Below are 22483 nucleotides of genomic sequence, written 5' to 3'. Positions count from 1 at the left end.
AGGTTGTAACAGGACAGTCGGGGATCAAGGCAAGCTCGTCCAACATACGTCCCACCAGCTCGCTCGCAAAAGAGAAATGTGTCAGTATAGTCGGTGAGGCCAGTTCTGCGAACATTTTATCAAGAAATGGGGGCAAGTATAGAAACCGATGTGATGCTCTTACAAGCCGACAAGTCGCAGTTTTCTGACTATGAGAGTAAGCAAGAAGATGCATATTTCCCTGGGGATTGCCATCGTTAAATGATAGAGCATACAGCACATGTATGCTCTTCATGACTAGCGGTCATGTTGCAATATTTCTGCAGGATAGAAGCCCATGAGACGTGCTCTTGCAAATTTCATTACCTCGCTGAATCACTCCTAGATTATATGCATATTCAAAGATCTGCTCAATAGCAACTCACCCATGGTGAATATTGTTTGTTAAGCAGTCCTCCCCGAAGCATTTACCATTACATCAATAATGATGTGGTGCATCTATCCAAAGATGGGTGACATTGCTGGTTAACCTCGGTGAATGAATTCATTTTTCTTTTTTAATTGTATATTTTCCAAAAGAAATAAGGGTGATGTCTCAGCCTAGTGATTGCATACAGAGGCAGGTGTCTTTGATATTACTTCGATGAGTTCCAGCATATGGGCTTGCCATTTCCCAAGTGTACGTACCTGCCTCCACTGCTGTGATCTAATTATGCAGCGCAAACACGTTTATCTGCCTGCTGCTACAAGCCTGCTTCTGTGGATTTTGATTGTTCCTCATCATTCTTCCACTGATTAAGACAATGTCCCAATCAGCCTTCTGAAGACCACCCAAAAAATAAAACAGTGAATTTTGTAACGAGCCCCTGTCTAATGTTGGGGTGTCTTTGAGCTGCTTTATACACTGTACACCACACTGTACTCTGGGCACTTGAGTAGCTCTTTGCTGTGTTCACTGCTGTGATGGATGAAATACAGAGGTCAGATTGCATGCATATTTATGTATTTATGCACACTATATACAGTATATTCATTCAGATTATACATGTAGTCCACCACTCGCTAAAAGTCACCTGGGATAAGATCTTCTTCCCACCTGGCTCTATTGAAGACAAGTGCTGTATAAATTGTTTGGATAGACGTAACAATGCATTGCAAGTCCAGCCACAAAGAAACCCTATAAAGCATTCCACCCACACACAAACACGAATACAGTCTTCTTTATTTTGCCAGGATTTCGAAACGGTTGCAGTTGTATTCCTTTCAGTGACTAAAATATCTCAATTTTGGGCAACCCAGCATTGTAGTATAGGTTGTAGTTGTGTAGCTTTCTCATTTTCATTTATGCCGTCATGCTTGTTTTCTGAGGCAAATGAATCATTGTTGCACTATACTCTTCATATTTTTATTCTGTTAGTGTCGTTTTTCTCCTTTCATACCTTTTACCACTGAACATGCAAGTGATTATGTTATGTGTTATGACTCATTAAAATTGGTAGTACCTGGAATCGAATCTACAATAGCCACATGGTGAATCAGTGCAGTCTTTGCTGGATAAAATTCCCCACTCAGGTGGTCAGTTAATAATATTTCAAGGCCACAGAACAAAAACATGAAATGCTGTGTTTTTACTTTGGCGTAAATGTTCATAGGACTAAACAATTTTTTCTGTTTCCCAGCAGGGGTATGTGAGCCGAGTGGTGACCTGAGTCTAAGCAGACTTGTTGATGCTGCTCTCCCACCCCCAACTCCTCCTGCAGTAGAGTCATCACAGCAGCTCTGCCCAGCGCACCAGAGACCCACAGTCTCCTCACCAACTCTCTCCTTCCCCCTCCCACTTGGCTCTGACCTCTCTCTTGGTCTGACAACAGTTCCATGCCCTCCCTCCCATGAGGTTCCAACCCTAGTCCCTCACTTTCAACACACCCCGAGTGCCGCATCACTTCCTCACCCACCTGTAAGCTCCTGGGGCCCAATGAGAGATACCCAGAAGAGCATTCGGTTGCCCGCTGCTACCTCTCTGGCACTGACAATGATGGAGCCTGACAACGTATCTACTCTGACAGAGGAGTGTCTCCTTCAGCCGAGCCGCACCTGCCTCGGTTGCTTTATTGAGACCTGCGATGCCAACACCGAACAGAACCCACCACAGGAGCCTAGCACGAGCCCTAATTCAGAAACTGGACTAAGTGTACGGATAGGGGACGTGAACCGTGAGGATTTCTCAGACATCAACAACATCAGCATCCAGTGCCTGAGCCATGCGGGGGAGGCAGTGAGTCACTACGGAGAACAGCTCCTCTCTGACCAGCTACTTAATTTTCCACTGCCGAAAGCCTCTGATGAAGGCAAGAGAGCGGAAGAAAGCAAAATTACAAATGACTGTGATGACCCCCAGGACGATGCAACAACAAAGAACTTGTATGAAGGACTGTTACTGGACAAAGTCAGCGGAGAGGAGGTACTATTGGCTAATGCCAGCCAAGACTGGGGGTACTTTGAGTCGTTCATCAGCGAGAGCAAGATGGAGCTGCTGGATCTTTGCTCCAAGAACGAGCTGTCCGTCAACCTCTTCTCTGAGGAAGACGTTGACAATTTATTTGATGATGAGGATGACGACTCTACCTTAAGTAGTGATGTTTGCTCACTCAAGATTCGTTATGAGTCATTTCAGGACAACATGAGGGAAAAAACAAATGTGCTCCAGGAAGAGACACAGTTTAATTTTTTCCCTAGTGTCCTGGCCAACTGTGCCAAGAAAGAAGAAGGAGTAGGAGTCTTGAGGAGGAGTGTTGATGAGCTTCAGCCCAAAATCGATGAGCTCATCCTTCAACCAGAGCAGATGGAAAACCCAGGGGACTGCAGTGGCCAGAGCCCTCTTGACGGCTCCCAAGGCTCGCCCATGTCAACTCCTAAAGTGAACTATGTCATCGACTTTAATTCCACAGAGGAATCGGGGGAATTTAGCGATGACAGCTCCTGCACTGGATCGTCCTCAGACACTGTGCAGGAGGGCAAATCGAAGAAGGCTCACTCCAAAAGATTCCTCAGTCCCTCAAATCCGCTTAACTATGGATTGCGTTCTAAAAGAAAGGTTCGATACAGTGATGATTACTTGTATGATGTTGACTCGCTTGAGAGTGAGAAGAATGCAGAGAAAAAGGAGAAACCCCCACCCGGGCAGAAAGAAGAGGAGGACGTAGACTGGTGTCCCAAAAAACGGCGGAAATCATGTCGTAAAGAGCCACCCGTGGTCATCAAGTACATCATCATCAACAGGTTTAAAGGAGAAAGACTCATGTCGGTGAAACTGGGCAAAGTAAAGCTTGCGGATGGTACTGTGAGCTTAAATGCCAACACAGTAAGCAAATATGAGACACTGGCTCCACTGAAGGATTACTGGCAGGCAAAGCAAAGAGACAGACAGGAGCAGCTTAAGCTGGTCGCCAGAGATAGACAGCAACGTGGTTTTCATCTTAACGGACGCCACCATCGCCCTTTTTATTCTGGTCATCCTAAAAGAAAATACAAGATCGCAAACAGATTAAAGGTTCAGAGGATTCACGCTGTGGAGCAATCAGTCGGCATGCATGGTTCTCTGCCCTCTGATCTGGCCCATTCGGGTGTCACTAAAGAGGAGGGCACCCTCATGGCGGGGGAGATAACAGCGGCTCCGGACATCCCAGTCACATTGGACTTGAACTCCATCTCTGACACAATTATAATCAAGAGTCGCTCGCAGGAGAGGGAGGAGAGAGAAGGGAGGAGATTGGGAAGAAATAAAATAGTCAGGATAAGAAAATTCAAAAGTGAAGCGAGGCTGAGAAGCCTGAAAATGAAGGAGGCAGAAGGAGAGGATAGGAAGAGCGTGACAAATGTAACGGATGCCACTGCAGCAAACATCACGGACCTTGCTGCTGGTGCAAAAGATGGAAGCATGAGCTCAACCACAGCCAAAGCAAATTTCTCTGACAATACTATCACAAGTGACACAGATAAGGTGAAGTTCCCGTTTGTTTCATCCTCCTGTCCTCCTAGCAAAGCATCACCCACAGAGGAGGTGGAAACCGGGGTTCCTGTCATCCCGGGGGGCTACCTGCAGACCTTGCTAGATGCTACAGACTCCTCTGGAGGGACGTCTATCTCCTATTTCCCACAACAGCCCTCCAGGCAACAGTATCCTGTGGGCCTTTCCCGAGAGGAGAAGCAATTTTGCTCCCTTCAACTTGCTCAAAGCTGTGTACTCTCCCCTCCTTCAGAATCAGAGCTCCAACAGTCTCCCCAGAATTGCCCCAGTTTCCCCCAAATGTGGCATCCACAGCTCTGCCCGAATCATAACCAGAACTTTGGACCTGATACCCCTGAGACCCCAATCTTACCCAACAGCTTTCCACCTGCTGTACCCGCAAGTGAAAGCCTGCCCATTTCTGACTACAACCAATTGAGCCCTGAGGGTGACCGGATACTTTACGAGAAGAACTACTTGACGGAGCCCGGACGACAGCCTGGGGCAGATCTGCAGGTGTGTCAGTCAACCTGTGTAGAGGGCCAGGTGCAATACCAGAGAGGGTCTCTGTGCACTGACAATGGAAGACTCGTCAGCTACGACTCAGTGGGTTCCTTATCAGCCTCCTCAAGCAATTACAGTTCATTAAGCCTCAAATCTTGTGAGCGAGAGGGTGAGGAGGAGGGCCGAGACAGTTTCTTAGCTCACTGCAGTCCTAAAATGGTGATTCAGCAGAGTATGGATGCCCTCACGCCACTCAGGGAATCCTCGGACCTGCTGGACATCTCCAACTTCACCCCTGACAAATTTAGACACTCGTCGTTGTCAGAGCTTTCCCCGCCTGAGACGCCCAACCTCTCCCCACAGGTTGCGGGACGTGAGATGAAGACACCAGGGAATGTTGGAAAATATCAGGATGTAAATGATATGTCTACGGAGCGCAACAGGGACCTCAAGTGGAACTGTGACTTAATACAGCAACAGGAGCACACGGGAAATGCCTACGCAGTGGAGGACGGTCAGTTTCCACTACACAACTTTAATAACCAGGATGTATTATGCTTAGATAAAAAGGGGGAACTGGACGCTACAGAATTTAATGAGAAGACTGATGAAATGGCAGGGGCCAAAAGCATTAAGTCAAAGAGGAAAGGCAATTACAAACAGGCAACTGCAGGACAGAGCCCGAAGAAAGTACGGGCTCCCAGAGCACCCAAGTCAGAAAAGGTCAAGACCCCCAAACAGAATTCCCGTTCAACCAAAAAGATTAAGGCCATGTTAGAGGGTAAGGCAGCCAAGAACCAGGCAGATGGGTGCCGCGCAGGCCTGACGGACAGCACAAGCAGCGGGGACTGGTCTGGCCCAGGCTGGTCAGAGAGCAACAGTCTCGTCGGAGACGACCAGAGAGAGTTTGAGGAGCCCTCCAATATCCTGTCCAACATTGTCTCCGGTATGGCTGAGGTCCAGAAATTCATGATGGCCTCCATTGAGCCGCTGTGGAATCCGATGTCTGAGGCCGATGCGCCCTGCGAGGCCAACAGCCTCAACCTAAAGACCCTTAAAATCTTGGCAGGCACCGAGTCTGACCTGAAGAAAAAGGGTGCCATGGTAACAGGGGCTGGGAGAGGCAGGAAGGCAGGGGGGAAAGGAGGGAAAAACCAGGCCAAATTCAACCCTACTCATCCCTTATTCCCTCAACTCGCTCTGGGCTGTGACATGTTTGACAAACCCAACTTTATTAACCCGGGGCCTGCGCACAAAAAGCTGTACCGTCACAAGACCAGTGCAAAGTTTCCTCGCATTGACACGCTGAAGGGCAAGCGAGCTGAGAGAGACCCAAATAAGGACATAGCACTGATGACCTCTTTTGAGAAACTGAGGTAATATTTTTTTATCAGCTGCTGTTGCACCCCCCTTTTTCTCTTTCCCCCACGATACCTGAGCCCTCCCTCACAAGCATACCTACACTGACGCTATGCCAGAGCTGCATGAGAACTAAATTTCCCGTTGATTTCTCTCACTTCCTTTAATCCCCGAAAAGGAAATTACTATCTGCATGAAAAACTTCTTGTACGTTGCAAACTACCTATTGAGTGATTGTGTCGAGCTTGATTGAGATTTAAAACGACCATGGCTGCATTTTCCTCGCTTTTGTTGTTTCTGCTTCGTTTGTTCTTCTTAGAGTCATTTTGAGTTTTTTTTCTTTCTTTCTTGTTTTTCTCTGGAAAAAAAAAGAGAACCCTCGAAAAATGTTCCGTAAGCTTTTTGAGGAGCTTTCTTTTTGTATTTTCTCAGCAAAACATGCTCCCCCGAAGTATGTATTTATACCTTTCCCCCCTAAAGATGTAGCTATATACACAAATGCATTGAGTGACATCTACGCACCCCTCCTCCTCATCTGTTTTTGTATGCAGAATGTGGATGTCCTGTTGTTGCCGTCCTTCATACACTGCCTGGCCCATTTCAAGAGGAAAACCTACATTTAATGAGCCCCATTTAATCCCAAGGCATCTTGAAAACACAAGATGGGACCATTTTGTATTGATGACATATCAGATGCCTTTTTTCTCCTCGAGGCCGGAATGATTTTCTTTTGTCAAGCACTTCTTTTTCTTCAGGAGTGTAGAGGAACTGATTATCTACATTTACATTTTTACGCCTTGCAGAGTCATAAAAGCTTCACCCTCAGAGTATTTTTGTCATTGTTGATGTACAGGGACATGCAATATTTGCAACAACAACAACAAAAAAAAGAGAAAATTATACCTTAAAATCAATGTGCCAAAAGTAACAATGCTGTGTAAATGGCCTCTTATATATGTGTGAATATTGGCTGTTCCTATTTTCTATCTCCTGGAAGACTGGCTCTCCTCACAGAGACTTACCACAACAGGTATTCTTTGTTTGGGACTCTCTCTCTCTCTCTCTCTCTCTCTCTCTCTCTCTGTCTCTCATCTGATGAAAAGCACCAACAGCTGGCAGTGGTACATCACCACTCACCAAACCAAATCAGAAACACTCTTGTTATCGCCCCCCCCCCCCCCACCAACCCCTCCCCTCACTTTGTTTGCCAAATTCAATTTACCTCAACATCGCCCGGCAATGAAAAGCAGCAACAAGAGAGAAAAAAGGGGAAATCTACTCTGAAAGCTACTGAAGAGGAATAGGATGAGAGCAAGATGCATTCAAGGTAGCTTTCTGCAGACCAAGGAGAATGTAGTTAGGATGTTTGAGGCTAAGCAAGGAAATTATTTGTCAGCCGGGGCTGAGCCTCACTGAATAGCTCTTTTGGACTGAAGTTTCAAGGCAATTTATAACAGAGAGATTCGGATGCACGTTCCAAATGGCCGTCAGTCGTGGCATCCTTTGCAGTTCGATTTCATGTGAATGTCAAAGCAGTTTTCAGTACAAATGCAATCTCGTAAAGGAAAAGAAGCATTTCTTTTGATTAATTCCATGCGAAAAACTTGCTTTTAATAAAATCTAAAATGTTCATTTGAATATCCTTTACTTCACATTCTTGTGGAGTTATGTTTAGAAATTAATGTATATTTTTCACCGTAGGCGCATCCACTTTAAGATTATTTTTGCCTACATTTTCCATGGGAAGGCATTGTTTTTTTCATGGTTGTCTTAAGTTGTCATCAAAGTTTATGGTCCATGTTTTGGCAGAAAATCAAAACCATATTCGTGCATAATATATATACAGTATATATATATATATATATATATATATACGTACAGTATATATATAAAGATGCTCTATTTGGTACCATTTTTTTAATCAACTGCCTCTCATTTGTTACTGAGCATCCAGGATTCAACCATAAATACAATCAATCTTACAAATGGCTGCAAAAAAATCAGAATAATTTTATATATCTTATTTCAAGAAGATGCAGCTTCTTTTACAGATTATACACAAGAGAAAGGCTTGTGTTATTTTTTTGGGACAATTTAATTTTAAGGTGATGAGTGCAGATGTGGAAGCTTGACTTATGTACGGGCCTTGTCACAAAGGGCGTGGCGGCACAAGGATGATCGTAATAAGATCCAAATCAAACTATTGTTTTTTTTGTTTTCCCTCTCTGCCATGATCCTGCATTTCTCTCCTCCAGAATATCAGGGTTAGGACCAAGATGAGCTGCTGATGGGAAGCTCCACATGGGTTGCAAACCCATTTAGACTGCCTTCTCTCATTTCTGCCTATTGTCAAATTGAATGTACTTATCTTTGAAGTTTTTTTTTCTTTTTCTTTATGAAATGTGCCACTGTTGAGCTGCCTCATTTTAATGGTGCTAAGAAAGCTGACATTTTGTTTTGTTTAGTTTCATTTGGTTTCTCCCAGAGTTAACAAAAAAGAAATGCAAACTAGATTAGGTTCCTAATCCTCCTTATGAATGTATATTATGACGTTATGTTTGATGTATTCACTTCATGATTCTTTGACATTGATTGGAATTACTTTTGCTCTTTTCGTTAAAATATTGCCAAGCTTTATATATACTGTCTAGAGTTGTATCCAGAAGGAATCTTAATGAACTCTTGACACAACAAAATCTTGTATATTTTTTGTGTGCCAATTTGTAACATATTTTGTAAGTGTATATTTTTCTTAGAAAGTGCTGTGAAGTATTTGTGTGTGTGAGTAACCTTTTATGCGCCTCAATGGGCAGTCGAAAGGATATACAATGACAAGTTTCTGGTTTTAAAAACCAAAATATGAAAGTATCGACAAAAAACTAGAAATATTTACATTTTGTTGGGAGTTTTTGTAATAAGACCATGATCTTGTTGTGTGAGTGTTGTGTTACTGTGTAAAACACAAATAAGCAAAGGGATAAAACAGAAAACTTTGGAGAAAAAAAAATATCTATATAATTTGTGAACAATTTGCTGTTTTATAGAATTTCATGTAAATTATTTGAGTATTCTTTTCTTTTTGTTTGTTTGTTTGTTTGTTTTGTTGTAACTGTTGCAAAGGTTTTAAATATTTGTGATCAAGCCTGTATGGTGATAATGTAATATTGGTAACTTGCTGAGTTTTGTAATAATGTTTATGGAGTAAATATACAAATTAAAATAAGATTTTGAATGCTGCTTTCTGAAGAGAATCGGGTTGTGTTATTTCACTGTTTTCTAAGTCCGTGTTAATTACTTTGTGATGGAGTGAGGGCAGGAGGGAGAGATAGGGTTGGACGGATGGATACAGTAGATAGATAGACAGACAGACAGATAGATAAGATAAGATATCCTTTATTTGTCCCACACTGGGGAAATGTACAGATTTAGATAGATAGATAGATAGATAGATAGATCGGAAGAAATGGGAGGATGAGCCACTGCTTTTCCCGAAGCACCATGCATCCCAATTAGTCCTTCCTATCTATATTCACAATATTGTAAGATTCTTTGGTGAAAGGTATTTTAATTTCTCTGGGTCCAACCTTGAATCATGTTATTTTAATGTCAGAACTAATTAGCACTCAGAGTCAGGCGTAGCTCGAGTGATTGCTCATCCATAACTCCGAGCTGGGCACTGTGGTCCACACTGCAACTCATTCTGGCATGCTTAATTGGGGCTGGAGCCAATGTCTGAGACTATAAACACACCGTGTGGTGTATGCGTCCAAAATTGTCAGGTGATATTAATTTCGTGTTTGTTCCGTAGTCACCCATAACAGTTAAGAGAGCAAGCCAATTATAAAATACAATGTGTCAGATGTACACCTACAGTGGGATCTTAATTGTTTTGTTGGTGCCTCTGTATTTTTCCCCCCTTCAGAGTAACAGTTTTAAAAGACGGCATTCGCACATTTGCGCATATTTTTCCCAGTCAACAAAAATATTGACAGATTTTGTTTGATGGCTGGTTTCAATTTTTTTAAGTGCATGAGCAGATCCCTTAAGGTGGCATATCAAAACACCTTGTAAGATGACTGTTTTTGTGTGCAATTGTACAATAAGAACTTAAACAAATGTAGAATAATGTATTATTCAACACATCAGGTGATTTTGTATAATTAGATTTTATGTCTTTTTTTTTCTAGCGGGCGGCCCGGTGTTCCAGTCGTTAGCACGTCGACCTCACAGTGCGGAGGTGCAAGGTTCGATTCCGGCTCCGGCCTCCCTGTGTAGAGTTTGCATGTTCTCCCCGTGCCTGCGTGAGTTTTCTCCAGGTACTCCGGTTTCCTCCCCATTCCGAAAACATGCATGGCAGGCTGATTGAACATTCTCTTTTGCCCCTAGGTGTGAGTGTGAACACTCTAAATCAGGGGTCCCCAACCGCCCCAACAGAAAGAATAAATAACTTACATTCCTTCCATTTTATTCATTTCGGAATCTGAAAGATGTTTTATTTTGAAAAATTATCGGATTCTCTGTTATATCAGTCTACAGTGTGTCACTCTTGATAGCAGGTGAATGCGCACCTCTCGGTCACGTGATAGGTTACCGCTAAGATGAAACCCAGGAGCTAGCAAAATGAATAAAAAACAAACGTCTTTGAAAAGTTTTTTTCGGGAAGGGGAAAAGGCCCAGCCAGGAGACAGAAGAGGAGCCTATGACTTTCAAAAAAAGAGAAGGCTACTTTAAAAAGACAGTATCAGAAGTCCTATTTCAAATATGGCTTCATCTCAATGGGAAATTCAGACGCACCAAGCCTACTCTGCATAATAAGCGGCGATGGTGAGTCGTATTTTTCATGCACTTTTTATTTGTGGCGCATCTTATTTTGAAGGCATGTTTAAATATTACCATAGCAACCAGAGAATGTTGCGGCCAGATAGGACATTCCTCATGTCATGATTCGTGTTTATTATGTTTCTAAAATACCACACTTTTCATGCAGGTCATATCATATTATATTGTTGATTCTATCCGGCGGGTACCTGAAAATATTGTCTGACATGGAACCGGTCCGTGGGGCAAAAAAGGTTGGGGACCTCTGCTCTAAATTGTCCCTGGGTGTGGGTGTGAGCTTGGATGGTTGTTCATCTCTGTGTGCCCTGCAATTGGCTGACAACCGATTCAGGGTGTCCCCCGCCGACTGCCCGAAGACAGCTGGGATTGGCTGCAGCACACCCTGCGTTCCTTGTGAGGATAAGCGGATCAGAAAATGGATGGATGGATGAATGTTTTTCAAGCCAGTTTCAAAGTAAAATTCAATCCAACTCGCCTACGAATAAAAACATATCTTTGTTACTTTCATTTACCCAGAAGATGACCCGGAAGTGCATAATAAACATCCATCCATCCATCCATTTTCCGAACCGCTTGATCCTCACTAGGGTCGCGGGGGGTGCTGGAGCCTATCCCAGCCGTCTCCGGGCAGTAGGCGGGGGACACCCTGAATCAGTTGCCAGCCAATCGCAGGGCACACAGAGACGAACAACCATCCACGCCCACACTCACACCTAGGGACAATTTAGAGCGTCCAAACAGCCTGACATGCATGTTTTGGGAATGTGGGAGGAAACCGGAGCACCCGGAGAAAACCCACGCAGGCCCGGGGAGAACATGCAAACTCCACACAGGGAGGCCGGAGCTGGAATCGAACCCGGTACCTCTGCACTGTGAAGCCGACGTGCTAACCACTGGACTACCGGGCCGCCCCCATAATAAACATTTCTTTCCAAATAAATATATACATAAATAAGCGTTATCTCATAATCTTTGCAAGGGAATGCGCAGTTGTTGGGGGGGGGGGTCTACTATGTTACTTTAGGGGCTCCGTATACGCTTTTGACGAGACGTCTGCTTTCAAACTTAACCCCAAAAAAAAAAAAAGAAAAACATCTTGTCTATTTGAAAGAACCATAACTTAGCCTATCAGTCCACTAGTGCTAATCAGCATCCTTGCAGCAGTGCTTTACCCCTTGAAGCAACATAATGAAAGCACACAGTGCAGCAACAATACTGTATGTAGCCTACTGTACAGTTTTCATGTTGCTATGTAATACAATTTTGCAAGTCAAATCATTGGTATCTCAGGTTACTAGTGTGGTGCAATTAAATGTTTGTGAGCTTTTCCTTTTGGAAAGGTGCAACATCAATCATTGGCCTTCATAGAAAAAGAAAGCCGTAGACAAGTGCTACTGCAGCTGTTTTGATGTCAAAATGTTTATGCACGGAAAACACTAGTAACATTTCTCATTGAGGGGCTGCCGATATGCCGTTTGAAGTTGTTTGCACGATGCTCACTTTCTTCCCATCTACACTGATATTGACATATTTGCAGGGATGTCCATTGCAAAGTACTACTAATACTTTCTGCCCTTTACCTAATATTTTCTGCATGGAAACACAGGCATATTGAATAACACACCAATTCATAATGTTCCTGACGCATTCCCGTCAAAATAATGTTCTATTCCAAATAATGACACATCGGACCTGGGACACATATTTAGAACTCTTCCAGGCACAGCAGTTACTACATTGGACAGTTTGTCATGTTATCAGGTGACAGGGTGCATGAAAGGGTTAAACATTTCACTGTACATTGGGTTTACATGAGAGTTCCCCTCTGATGGCAGCAGTTTGACCCGAATTTGTGCTGTTTGTAATGTTTTCTTGAAAAACACATCTAAGGCATACAGATCAGGCAATCCACACTATTGTAATTCATTGCTCATAAATACATATTACGTCCTGTCCCTGTCGGTGACCAATCCTTACGTGGACCCACCAGTTGACAATAACTAGGACAGACAAACCGACAGACTAACAGGTAGGTTGGTATGTAGGCAGGTAGGTAGGTAATTAAACTGATAGATAGATAGATAGCCCATACTTTTACTACTGTCAAGTAGGGAAACTATGCACACAGCGTCCCCTACTTGTCAACAATTGGAACAATAGTTTTAAAAAGTCAGACTACTGTACAGAAGTACAGTAATTACATTATAATACATTTAGTCATGTAGCCCAGCAACCCTTGCACTTCAACGTAAGATGGTAAATACAGTACATTATGTTTAAATGTGAGGAGTTTGTAATGAATGAAGACAGTTCGAACTGAAAATTAATTACAGCGCGCCTGCGACTCTCGTGAGGATAAGTGGTTCGGATAAAGGATGGAGGAAGTCTGGACAAATCTCTTGTGACGTGCCGCGTTCCAAATAGTGGCATTGATTTGCTTTCACGTGCTCGCTGACTTTAATTGATTTAATTAAGAGATGATAACGGTGATGTACTGGTGAATTAATGGAAAAGCAGAAATATCTACTGTATTTCAGTATCACCGGGTAGTACTTGGCATGTACAGTATAGCCACGCTGTGACCGAATTGAGTGTTTCGGTTCAAAACAAATCGATTGATTGTATTTCCTGAACTCTATCTATCAGGCAGCACGTTCGCCGATTGGTTCGCGCGGTGACCGTGGCGCCTACGTTCCAAAATAGCTGTGTAACGTCACAAAATGTTCCTGTGAGTCTAAATTCGGGAAATGAGAAAGTTTTGTATTTCCGGAAGGACGTTGTGGCTTTCACGAAAGAAACAAAATGGACTCCTGAAACTAAATTTCATGTTACATCCAATCGTTTTTTTAAGGTTATTGGAAGAACAACTGGGACTTACTATCCTATCATTACTCTCATCACCGAGCAGGTAACATAATAGCGACCTTTTGAGAGACCGTTTATGTTTCCTGGTACTATTATTTTGAGCGAACCAATTCGGTCCCGTTTGCACTTGCCTCGTACTGGTTTAGAACGTCATTGCTACCTGCCGTCCGCTTAGTTAGCTCAACAGTGGCTAATGGCTGTCGATGACGCTACACTTTAGGGACTTGGAACACTCCCATCCCGTTGTTGAACATTTATTGAAGCTTTGTCAGCCGATTTACAATTGCGATTGACCTTGCCAGGTATGTGTACACGACAATTTAGTGGTACTAACGACTCTTGTGAAATTGATCGCTATCGTAATGTTAGACGAAAGGCCCGTTTGAGATTACGTTGCTAGCGGCCACTGCGCTAGTTAGCATTGACGCCACATCGCCGCTTGTAGCCATTTGTCTCGGCGTGTCCGACTAATAAGTTCATAAACACGTTTGAAATGAATTCTTTAACGGCAACTGTACGTCAGGTGGTTTCGGACACCTAGTTTACGTTATGTGTACCGAGTACAGTCGCGTCCGTGTTCACTAATAGCAATATGAACGCAAACTAGATGCCATTTTGTTTTGGCTATACTTCTCAATTTATTAAGGGCTTTCCTTTAAATTAGACTTGTCCATATCAGCTGTTATGTATCCTTGTTATTTTCCTTAGAACAGCGTGGCAGTTTCGCTGTACTACAAATTACAGTGTTATAATGTTAGCGAATTGAAATGATTAGTTGACGTTTGGGTTTAGGTAATATCTAATGGATGTATTAACAGCGAATTTTGATATGGAATTTCCTGACACGAAAAATAACTGAATAATGTACTGTTTCTACTATAATCGCATCTGAAAAATATATCGAGTCAGGCCTTGTAATTCAGTGAGCCACCGCATTTTTTAATCACCCACATTTGTCATGCATTCAACAATAGTCATTTCTAATCCTTACATCTTTTCCAGCAGATCATTAAAAAGTCTTAGATATTGAAGTCAAACAAGGCCTTGTTTAGCAATTAAATGTAAATCTTTGAGGACCTAAAAATGTTAACACATGATACATGTAGGATGTCATAATTGTAAATAATCACACACAAAAAAATACCAAATGGTTCTGGTGGTAAGATCACACAAAATAGGACCTTGAGACTATTGTGAAGTTGTTCTTTTACTTCAAATGGAACTAAAAAGCCTAAAGTATTTAACGTGTCCTAAGATGTTGGAACCATGTCTTAAACCATTATTACATACATGTACATTTATTGTGTTTCATCCAGCTTCTAAATCTTGCTGGAGACTGGAGAATCTTCTCGGACCTCTTCCCCTTCTGACTCAATGGAAGGGTCTGACAGTTCAGAGCAAAGCGCCAGTGACCAGCCAGAGTCGCAGCGCAGGAGGCAGCTCGATCGTCTTGATAGAGAAGAGGCCTTCTACCAGTTTGTCAACAATCTCAGTGATGAGGACTATCGTCTCATGAGGGACAACAATCTTTTGGGTACCCCAGGTAATCGTCTTCCGTTTTATCTGTAATTCATTTCACTGGACATGCTGTCAGCTCATCATATGATTACATTACTGATGTTTAATCCAAAGTAGGCCAAATGCCCTTGTGTTCAAATTCTGTGTATCTAAGTGGCAGTATGCTGTTTTTGGGTGTCTATGATAGGATCTAAACTACATGGTTCAAGTGACAGATTTCCCAGAAAAAAAGGGCCCACTTTGCTGTAGTCATGTGGCATAGCAACATTTGTAAATAAAAATCTGATATGAATGAGAGAGCTGCCAACATGACTGCAGAGTAAATTGACAGACTTAAATCGACATCATTGAAGTATGCCGATAGATGGCATGCCTATACAGTGGATAGAAGAAGTCTATACACCCCTGTTGAAATGCCAGGTTTTTGTGATGTGAAAAAAATGGGACTTAAATAATTAAAAAAAATCTGCTATTAATGTGAGTGAGACATTAAATATCAGCTGGAAAAAAAAACCCTCAATGTTGAGAGTGGAAATGAAAATAAACAACCAATATAATGTGGTTGCACAAGTGTGCACGCTTTCTTATAACTGTGGAAGGTGGCTATGTTCAGAATTGACCAGTCACATTCAAACCTAGGTTAATTTGGAACTAAAATAAGATAAGATATCCTTTATTTGTCCCACACTGGGGAAATTTACAGTCTACAGCAGCAAAGTTGGGGGGGTAGAATGAAGAAAAACAAAGTGTTAGCATTCACAAAAATGTGTAACCACAACATAAAATTCAGATGTTTAATTTAGTAGGCTATTTCTGACATTTTCTTTTCCCTATAGATGCCTTTTTGCTGCCTTTTTTGTTTGTTTATTTTTAATTAGCTGAAGTCTGACAGTTTTGTGTTTGCAATGACTGCTGGTGAACTGGTTTGTTTTCTCTGCACCCACTCGAAGGCTCCAGTTCTAGCTATGCTTCACTGTTGGTGATGAGCAGTGTTTTCGGCAAATATATACAGTACCTTTTGAAATTATGACCACAAAATTTGACCGTGGTCTTATCTGACCATAAGGCATGTGTCTTTGGTTGATTTCAAGTGTTGTTGTTTTTCCCTTTGTAAGACAAAGCTTCTGTCTTGACTTTAGATTTTTGGTTTAATTAATTGCACAGGTTATATGTGACATTGATGGTAGAAAAAGTTGTGAAATGATTTATCCTGGTCTTTTTTCTTTTTTTTTAAACACAAAAATGGCATTTGAACTGGGCTGTTCAGACTTAATTTACAGTTCATGCACTACACATGTACACATCTTCTAAAACACACTGGAGTTTCGTGGATAGCATGCAGTAAATCAAACCTGCAGCAAAACTGTATACCTTGAAATAAAATGTGGTTTAAACCCAGTACAGTATATAGTAAAAATGTTATGGTGTAATGCAGAAGTTAACTTCATTTTACAGTGGGTTAGGGAAAATCCTTTTAAGCCAACTTAATTATTCAATGTTCCACGTTTCAATTATTATTTACTCTGAGTGTGTTAACGCATATAAATTTAGCCCTTTTTGCATGCCAGTTGTTACGTTTTTTTTTGTTGTTCAGAATGTGTAAAACGCTGATATCTCAGGACTAACTTGGCAATAATGTAAATAGACAGTAAATACAATTCTAAAGACTAAATCGAATTGTGGCACTTGGACTTGCAGTCTGAATCCAGCCTAAAAAACTTTAAGGAAAATGGGTATGTCCTACTAATTTCATCGGTCAACAAATATTGATGATGTTTCAATCGGAGCTGCAAGTAAACTAGATTTGGTTTTTGCACTGATTATGAATCTGTCCTTATAGTGTCCTATAGTAATACACATGTAGTCATATTTGTGAATTAAGGATTACATTCAGAAACAGGTGGAATATTGGACTGAAACGTCCAAGCTATAAATTACAGTGTACAGCAAAATCTGCACTGCAAGGTGTCGAATGGTTAACACGTTCGCCGCAGAGTGCAGAGGGTGTGGGTTCAATTCCAGCCCCAACCTTGCTGCGTGGTGTGTTCTCCCCCCGTCCCTGCGCGGGTTTTCTCTACGTATTCTGGTTTCCTCCCACATTCTAAAAATATGCACGATAGGTTAATTCTAACTCTAAATTGCCTGTAGGTGTGGTTGTGAGTGAGAATGGTTGTCTATCTTACAGCCAGTTCAGGGTACCCCACCTACTGCCAAAAAACAGCTTGGATAGGCTCCATCACATGCGCAACCCCCGTGAGGATAAGCGGTTCAGATAATGATTGAATGGATGGATAGATGGTAAAATCTGTATTATGCAAGCTTTTGTGGATCATACTTAAAAACAAACAACAAAATGTAAAATCAAATGATGTGCTAGAAAAAACCAAAAACATATTTTTTTTAATCAGTGTCAGAAATAAGTTTAGGGACACGTAGTGCAAACTGATGAACATTTGCCGTTGTTCTAGTGAATTCATATTTGAGTCACGATTTTCTTTGACAGTTGTAAAATGTGACTTTTTAAACTCCCAAATGTTATGGGTAGTTACTGTATGTTGGCTATATAATTGTTAATCCCTTTCATCACTATTAAATAGTTGTGTTTTTTTTTTTTTTTTTTTTTTAACGTGCCAAAATGTGCACCAGCCTCTACTCTTGTGAGAGATTTCAACATTTCGGTCCATTGTGTGACTATTAAGTGGATCCTAGAAGTCTTTGTGTTTAGGGACAGGATTGTTAGCATTTGTGTCTCACATTGTTGACGTGCACCTGTGTTTATGTGCAAAGATTTAAAAAAAAAAAAAAAAAAAGACTATGGTACTTGTGACACATATTTGCTCATTTCTGTTGATTATTTGGGGAGATTGAAGTTTACATAGTTGGATTGCATTTCCCTTACAATGAGCCTTTGACATTTTGTCTGCTGTGAAAGTCGCTTACATCGTTTCATCCAATGTCACCTATGTCATCATCAGAATTGTTTGTTTTTTTTTATCTCTCCACAGTCAGTTAAATCCCCCCCCCCCCCCCCCTTTGCCTGTATCGGAAGATGCTGTGCTGAGCATTAAGCTCGGGGAGCTTGGTTTTCACACTATGATGAAAATGTCACAACTTTCGCGCTCTACTGAAGACACCAATCCGTTTGTGTCCCAGGACAGTGGGAGGGAGAGTGTAAGTTTGGAGCGTCCTTTAGCGGAGCACCCTGCGAGGCGAGGGCATTGACTGGACAGTGGCATGCCCTGGTAAGTCTAGAGGTCTTAAGCATTGTCCTGTTGCTGTGTTTTAAGGAAACAAAACAGCTCTGTGGATCACTACTGTTTTGAAAAATACTCTAAGGACTATGGGATGAATTTGTGTCCTGTGCATTTATTGCAGGATGGCACCTCGAGAAACGTTGAGACAATAAGGAACAGAAAAAATTTGAAATACAGTACAGGCGGGATCTTTTTTCGCTGCTTATGATTCTATTGTAGTTGTTGAGGTCAAAAGATTTTGCATTCTGTTGGAATATATTTCCTTCAGCCTGATTGAACATTTGATTTTAGTGCAAAATGGTTTGGACGTTGGTGTCTTAGCTGTTTTTAAGATGAACTTAATACCAAATGACATTGAAAAAATGAATTACGGGGTGAGCCACGGCGGGCGCTCTGTTTTCTTGTTGATAAAGTGCTCTTATGTTTTAAATTCTTTTTCAGGAGAGGCAACTGAGGATGAGCTGTTTAGTAGACTTCAGAATCTCAAAAATGGTGCAGAGCAGCAAAGTAACACGCCCAGTACCGAAAATGTAGAAGAGCCCAGCGGTAAGTTTGACATATCTTTTGCTTTCTATTTAAAATCGAATTGGAAATCAATGATGAACCTGAAATTTTCTCCATAACTTTTAGAGCAACCTGAACCCTCTGAAGATCCTGCTAACGGAGATAGTCTCCTGGAATGGCTGAACACTGTGAGGCGCACAGGCAACACAACCAGAACTGGCCATCGTGGAAACCAGTCCTGGAGGGCTGTAAGTCAGACCAACCCAAACAGTGGAGACTTTCGATTCAGCCTGGAAATCAGCGTGAATCGCACCTTAGCAGAGCAGCAGGCAGCTGCCGAAGGACAGCAACAGCCTCCAGAGTCTCAAGCAGTGGAGGGAAATGCTGACCCACCCGTTCTCATGGAGACAGGAGTGGTAGAAGAACCAGTTGTCGAGGAGATGGCTGTCATTGTTGAGCCGGAACCGGAACCGGTACCGGAACCTGAGCCTGAGCCTGAGCAGGAGATGGTTGTTTCGAATGAGACACATGGAGAACCTCCCAGCTCACCAGTTGTCGTGCCAGTTCAACCCACTCTTTCTGTGTCTCTACGTAGAGGACACAGGAGGGCTCGAAGCCGCAGTTCGGAACCGTGCCGAACCGGGACTCGGTCGGCCAGGAGTCGCTCCCCTCTCCGTTTAGATCAGCTGGAAGAGCTCCCCAATACCCGCTTTGCTCAAACGTCTCAAAGCCCCAGCATCAATCCTAGCAATCCACCTGCCCCTCAAGTGGAGGGTAGTTCTCGGACTCGACAGCATGTTGTTTCTAGACAAAGTGCTGCTGAGACTGATATTCAGGAGAGCAGGGTTGAAACTGAACAAAGTCCTGAGACCCAAAGCGTTGCCTCCCAAGAAGGAGAAACTGGAGTTGAAGGGGGTGCAGCTGGACGACGGCCGCCGACTATCATGCTTGATCTCCAGGTGCGGCGCGTGCGTCCAGGCGAGTATCGCCAAAGGGACAGCATTGCCAGTCGTACCCGTTCGCGCTCGCAGAACTCAAACAACACATTTCTTTATGAAAGTGAGCGCGGTGGATTTCGTAGGACTTTCTCACGCTCGGAGCGTGCCGGTGTGCGGACCTATGTCAGCACCATTCGCATCCCGATCCGCAGAATCTCTGATGCGGGTTTGGGAGAGGCGACCTCAATGGCTCTCCAGTCTATGATTCGACAGATCATGACAGGCTTCGGTGAGCTCGGCTACCTCATGGATTCAGACTCCGATTCTTCAGATTCCAACCGTGGAGCCAATGCATCTGCGGATTTGGCTGAAAACGCCGATAACCCGGATGTCGCCGCTCCTGCTGCTCCTGTTGTTGATGAACCAGCCGTGGCTGCCGGTGTCAGGGCGAGGACAGTTGAGACCGATACGGATGAAGGACATGCCACCGCTCCGCCAGCCCCCGGTGGCAGGGCTCGACCCAGACCCCCTATCAGCCTTGAGGAGCCGAGCTCGTTGCCCCTTCTGCGACTGGCTCATTTCTTCCTATTAAACGACGAAGATGAGGACCAACCCCAAGGGCTGACCAAAGAACAGATTGACAACCTTGCCATGCGCAACTTTGGCGAAAGTGACGCCTTGAAGACTTGCAGTGTCTGTATAACAGAGTATGCGGAAGGAAACAAGCTCCGGAAGCTTCCTTGCTCCCACGAGTATCACGTGCACTGCATCGATCGTTGGCTGTCCGAAAACTCCACCTGCCCTATCTGTCGCAGGGTAGTTCTTGTGTCTACCAATCGAGAGAGCATAGTGTAGTTCATAGCAGTTTTCTTTGTCCCACACATACGTGATGTAATAACCCAAGTTCATTCACAACTTGAAGGAGAGCAGTCTTTGTTGAAATCTCGACCATCCGTTCCATTTGCAAGTTTTATCTTGAGGTCATCACCAGTTTGATTTGGGTTGCTTCACGCTGGCACTGCCGGAGGTTACGGTTGCTGTGGTATTCTGGTTTCATGATATACCGAGTTTGAACATTTCGGTTTTACTTCCAGTCGCAGACAGATGATCAGGTACAACAAATAATATCTTATCCAATGAAGACGGTTGTTGTGCGCAGAAATTGGGTTTCCATTGCAAGCCGTGCCTGGGAAACTTGTCAATTAATCGACCTGACTATTACAATAGTAGTTTCCACCTTTCCAAAGTTAGTCACACACCCTGCATGCTGTTTGAATCAAGCCCTTAGTGTGTGTGTGCGCGTGTGAGTGAGAGAGAGAGAGAGAGAGACACTATTCTCAAGAAAACCCTCTGGTTATAAAAGCTGTGCACCTGCAGGCAGTTCAAGCAGCTCAAACTGCACTGGTTTTATTAGCTCCTAATCAATGCCTTATATACCATGAGGTGTGTTGGTACAGTTCGGTTACTCCAGGTCAAAGTATTAGCTGTAAATATGCTTGTATAAATAATTTTGAGTCATGCTTTGTATCCGTGGTCTTATTTTTCGATTGGCCGACGTTATTGTCTAACAGGGCAACCCTTAATTTGCATCTAAACAAGGCTGGGATCAGCCTCCGGCCAATTTTATACATTGACGTTACAACCAAATGAGGACAATGTTGCTTTGCCATTTCATCTATACACTGCCATGTTTGTTAACTATGGCATAATGTCCATGTGCAATTGTTTCATAAAATGCAGTAGATAGTTGTTCCGGCAGAAAGAATATGGGAAAACAGGTTGCATAATTTTTTTTTTTTTTAACTCAACTTTTGGATTTGTATAATATTTGGCTGACAAAAAAGAAATGAAAATGTAATGATGTCGGACCAGGAATTGGGGATGTGTCTGCTGATTGTACATATTGGTTTGAAATCTTGCTGTTGACATGTGAATTTTCCCACATTACCAGTGCTGGAAAAAAAATCACAACACGCCTGGTCTCTCTGTCAATGGTTTGCTCCTTAAAGATTCCTGGAATTTTCCCATAGAAATGTTACGCAATCCATTTTTCCGCCATCTATCAGTTGCCTGGTCTACTCTCACATGATCAGATTGTTTTGTTAGGATTACTGAGCAAAATGTAACGCGTCTTAACTTTCTCAATTTATGATGGAATGGTACCAATAATTTGCAGAAATTAATTTCCATTTGCAATCCCAAATCTTAAAGAATCCCATCTTCACGCTTCAGTTTTGACCAAGGTGTGGTAGACTGTCAAAAGATGTTCAGCCTCACCACATGCCCATTACAGTTTGCAATACATGCAAAAGTCCAAGTTCACCAAACAAATTATTCTATATAACTGTATGCTATTATTAAATCTATGTTCAATGGCTGAAATCCGAAATAAAGATTTCTTGCATTATTAAATGTGTTGAAGTACATTTCTATATTAGAGGATATGTCAGGTTTTATGGCACTATTGAAGAACAGGAACACAGGACATCTTTGCCATGGTTGCTACACTTTTTTGCAGGTCCCCCCAAGAAATTAAGCCAGATTTTGTCATTGTTGAAAACCACAAACTTGTGTACAGTGATCCCTCGCTATTTCGCGGTTCATTTATCGCGGCTTCAGTGCATCGCGGATTTTTTCAAACATATTCATAATTTTTTTTTTCCACATACATGGAGTACCGTACTGTATATGTTGCTCTATGTGACTCGCTGTTGTTT

The 22483-nt window shown here is 42.7% G+C and overlaps 2 protein-coding genes across 4 annotated transcripts in view; both read left to right on the top strand.

The window, feature by feature from the left end:
• Positions 1–6725, top strand: part of nexmifb (neurite extension and migration factor b) — a 94728-nt gene extending 88003 nt beyond the window's left edge. Inside the window, exons 3-4 of one of the 2 annotated variants that reach the window (XM_086105656.1) lie at positions 1659–5865; positions 6400–6725. In XM_086105656.1, the coding sequence (XP_085961782.1) occupies positions 1659–5865; positions 6400–6571 (4379 nt within the window). In that variant the 3' untranslated portion in view covers positions 6572–6725. Of the gene's footprint in view, positions 1–1658 lie in introns of both variants that reach the window. The other variant, XM_086105657.1, reaches the window with a different exon arrangement.
• Positions 6726–13447: 6722 nt separating this feature from the next.
• Positions 13448–22178, top strand: rlim (ring finger protein, LIM domain interacting). 2 transcript variants are annotated; one of them, XM_086105654.1, is made up of 4 exons: positions 13448–13595; positions 14869–15095; positions 18766–18870; positions 18955–22178. In XM_086105654.1, the coding sequence occupies exons 2-4, from the start codon at positions 14927–14929 to the stop codon at positions 20619–20621; spliced, it is 1941 nt and encodes a 646-aa protein (XP_085961780.1). In that variant the 5' UTR covers positions 13448–13595; positions 14869–14926; the 3' UTR covers positions 20622–22178. The 2 variants fall into 2 exon arrangements, with proteins under 2 accessions (XP_085961780.1, XP_085961781.1); XM_086105655.1 differs by lacking the exon at positions 13448–13595 and adding an exon at positions 13729–13854.
• Positions 22179–22483: the final 305 nt, after the last annotated feature.

Source organism: Hippocampus guttulatus, chromosome 2 (genome assembly GCF_054856545.1).
Source record: "Hippocampus guttulatus isolate MCC_2025c chromosome 2, RoL_Hgut_1.0, whole genome shotgun sequence".
Taxonomy (NCBI): Eukaryota; Metazoa; Chordata; class Actinopteri; order Syngnathiformes; family Syngnathidae; genus Hippocampus; species Hippocampus guttulatus.
This window is presented reverse-complemented; position numbering and strand designations above follow the sequence as displayed.

Excerpts from the sequence above, each read along its gene's own strand:
- rlim (XM_086105654.1), top strand. The coding sequence starts at position 14,927 with ATGGAAGGGTCTGACAGTTCAGAGCAAAGCGCCAGTGACCAGCCAGAG. Across the intron at positions 15,096-18,765 it reads CAATCTTTTGGGTACCCCAG|GAGAGGCAACTGAGGATGAG; the intron begins GTAATCGTCTTC and ends ATTCTTTTTCAG. Across the intron at positions 18,871-18,954 it reads AAATGTAGAAGAGCCCAGCG|AGCAACCTGAACCCTCTGAA; the intron begins GTAAGTTTGACA and ends CATAACTTTTAG.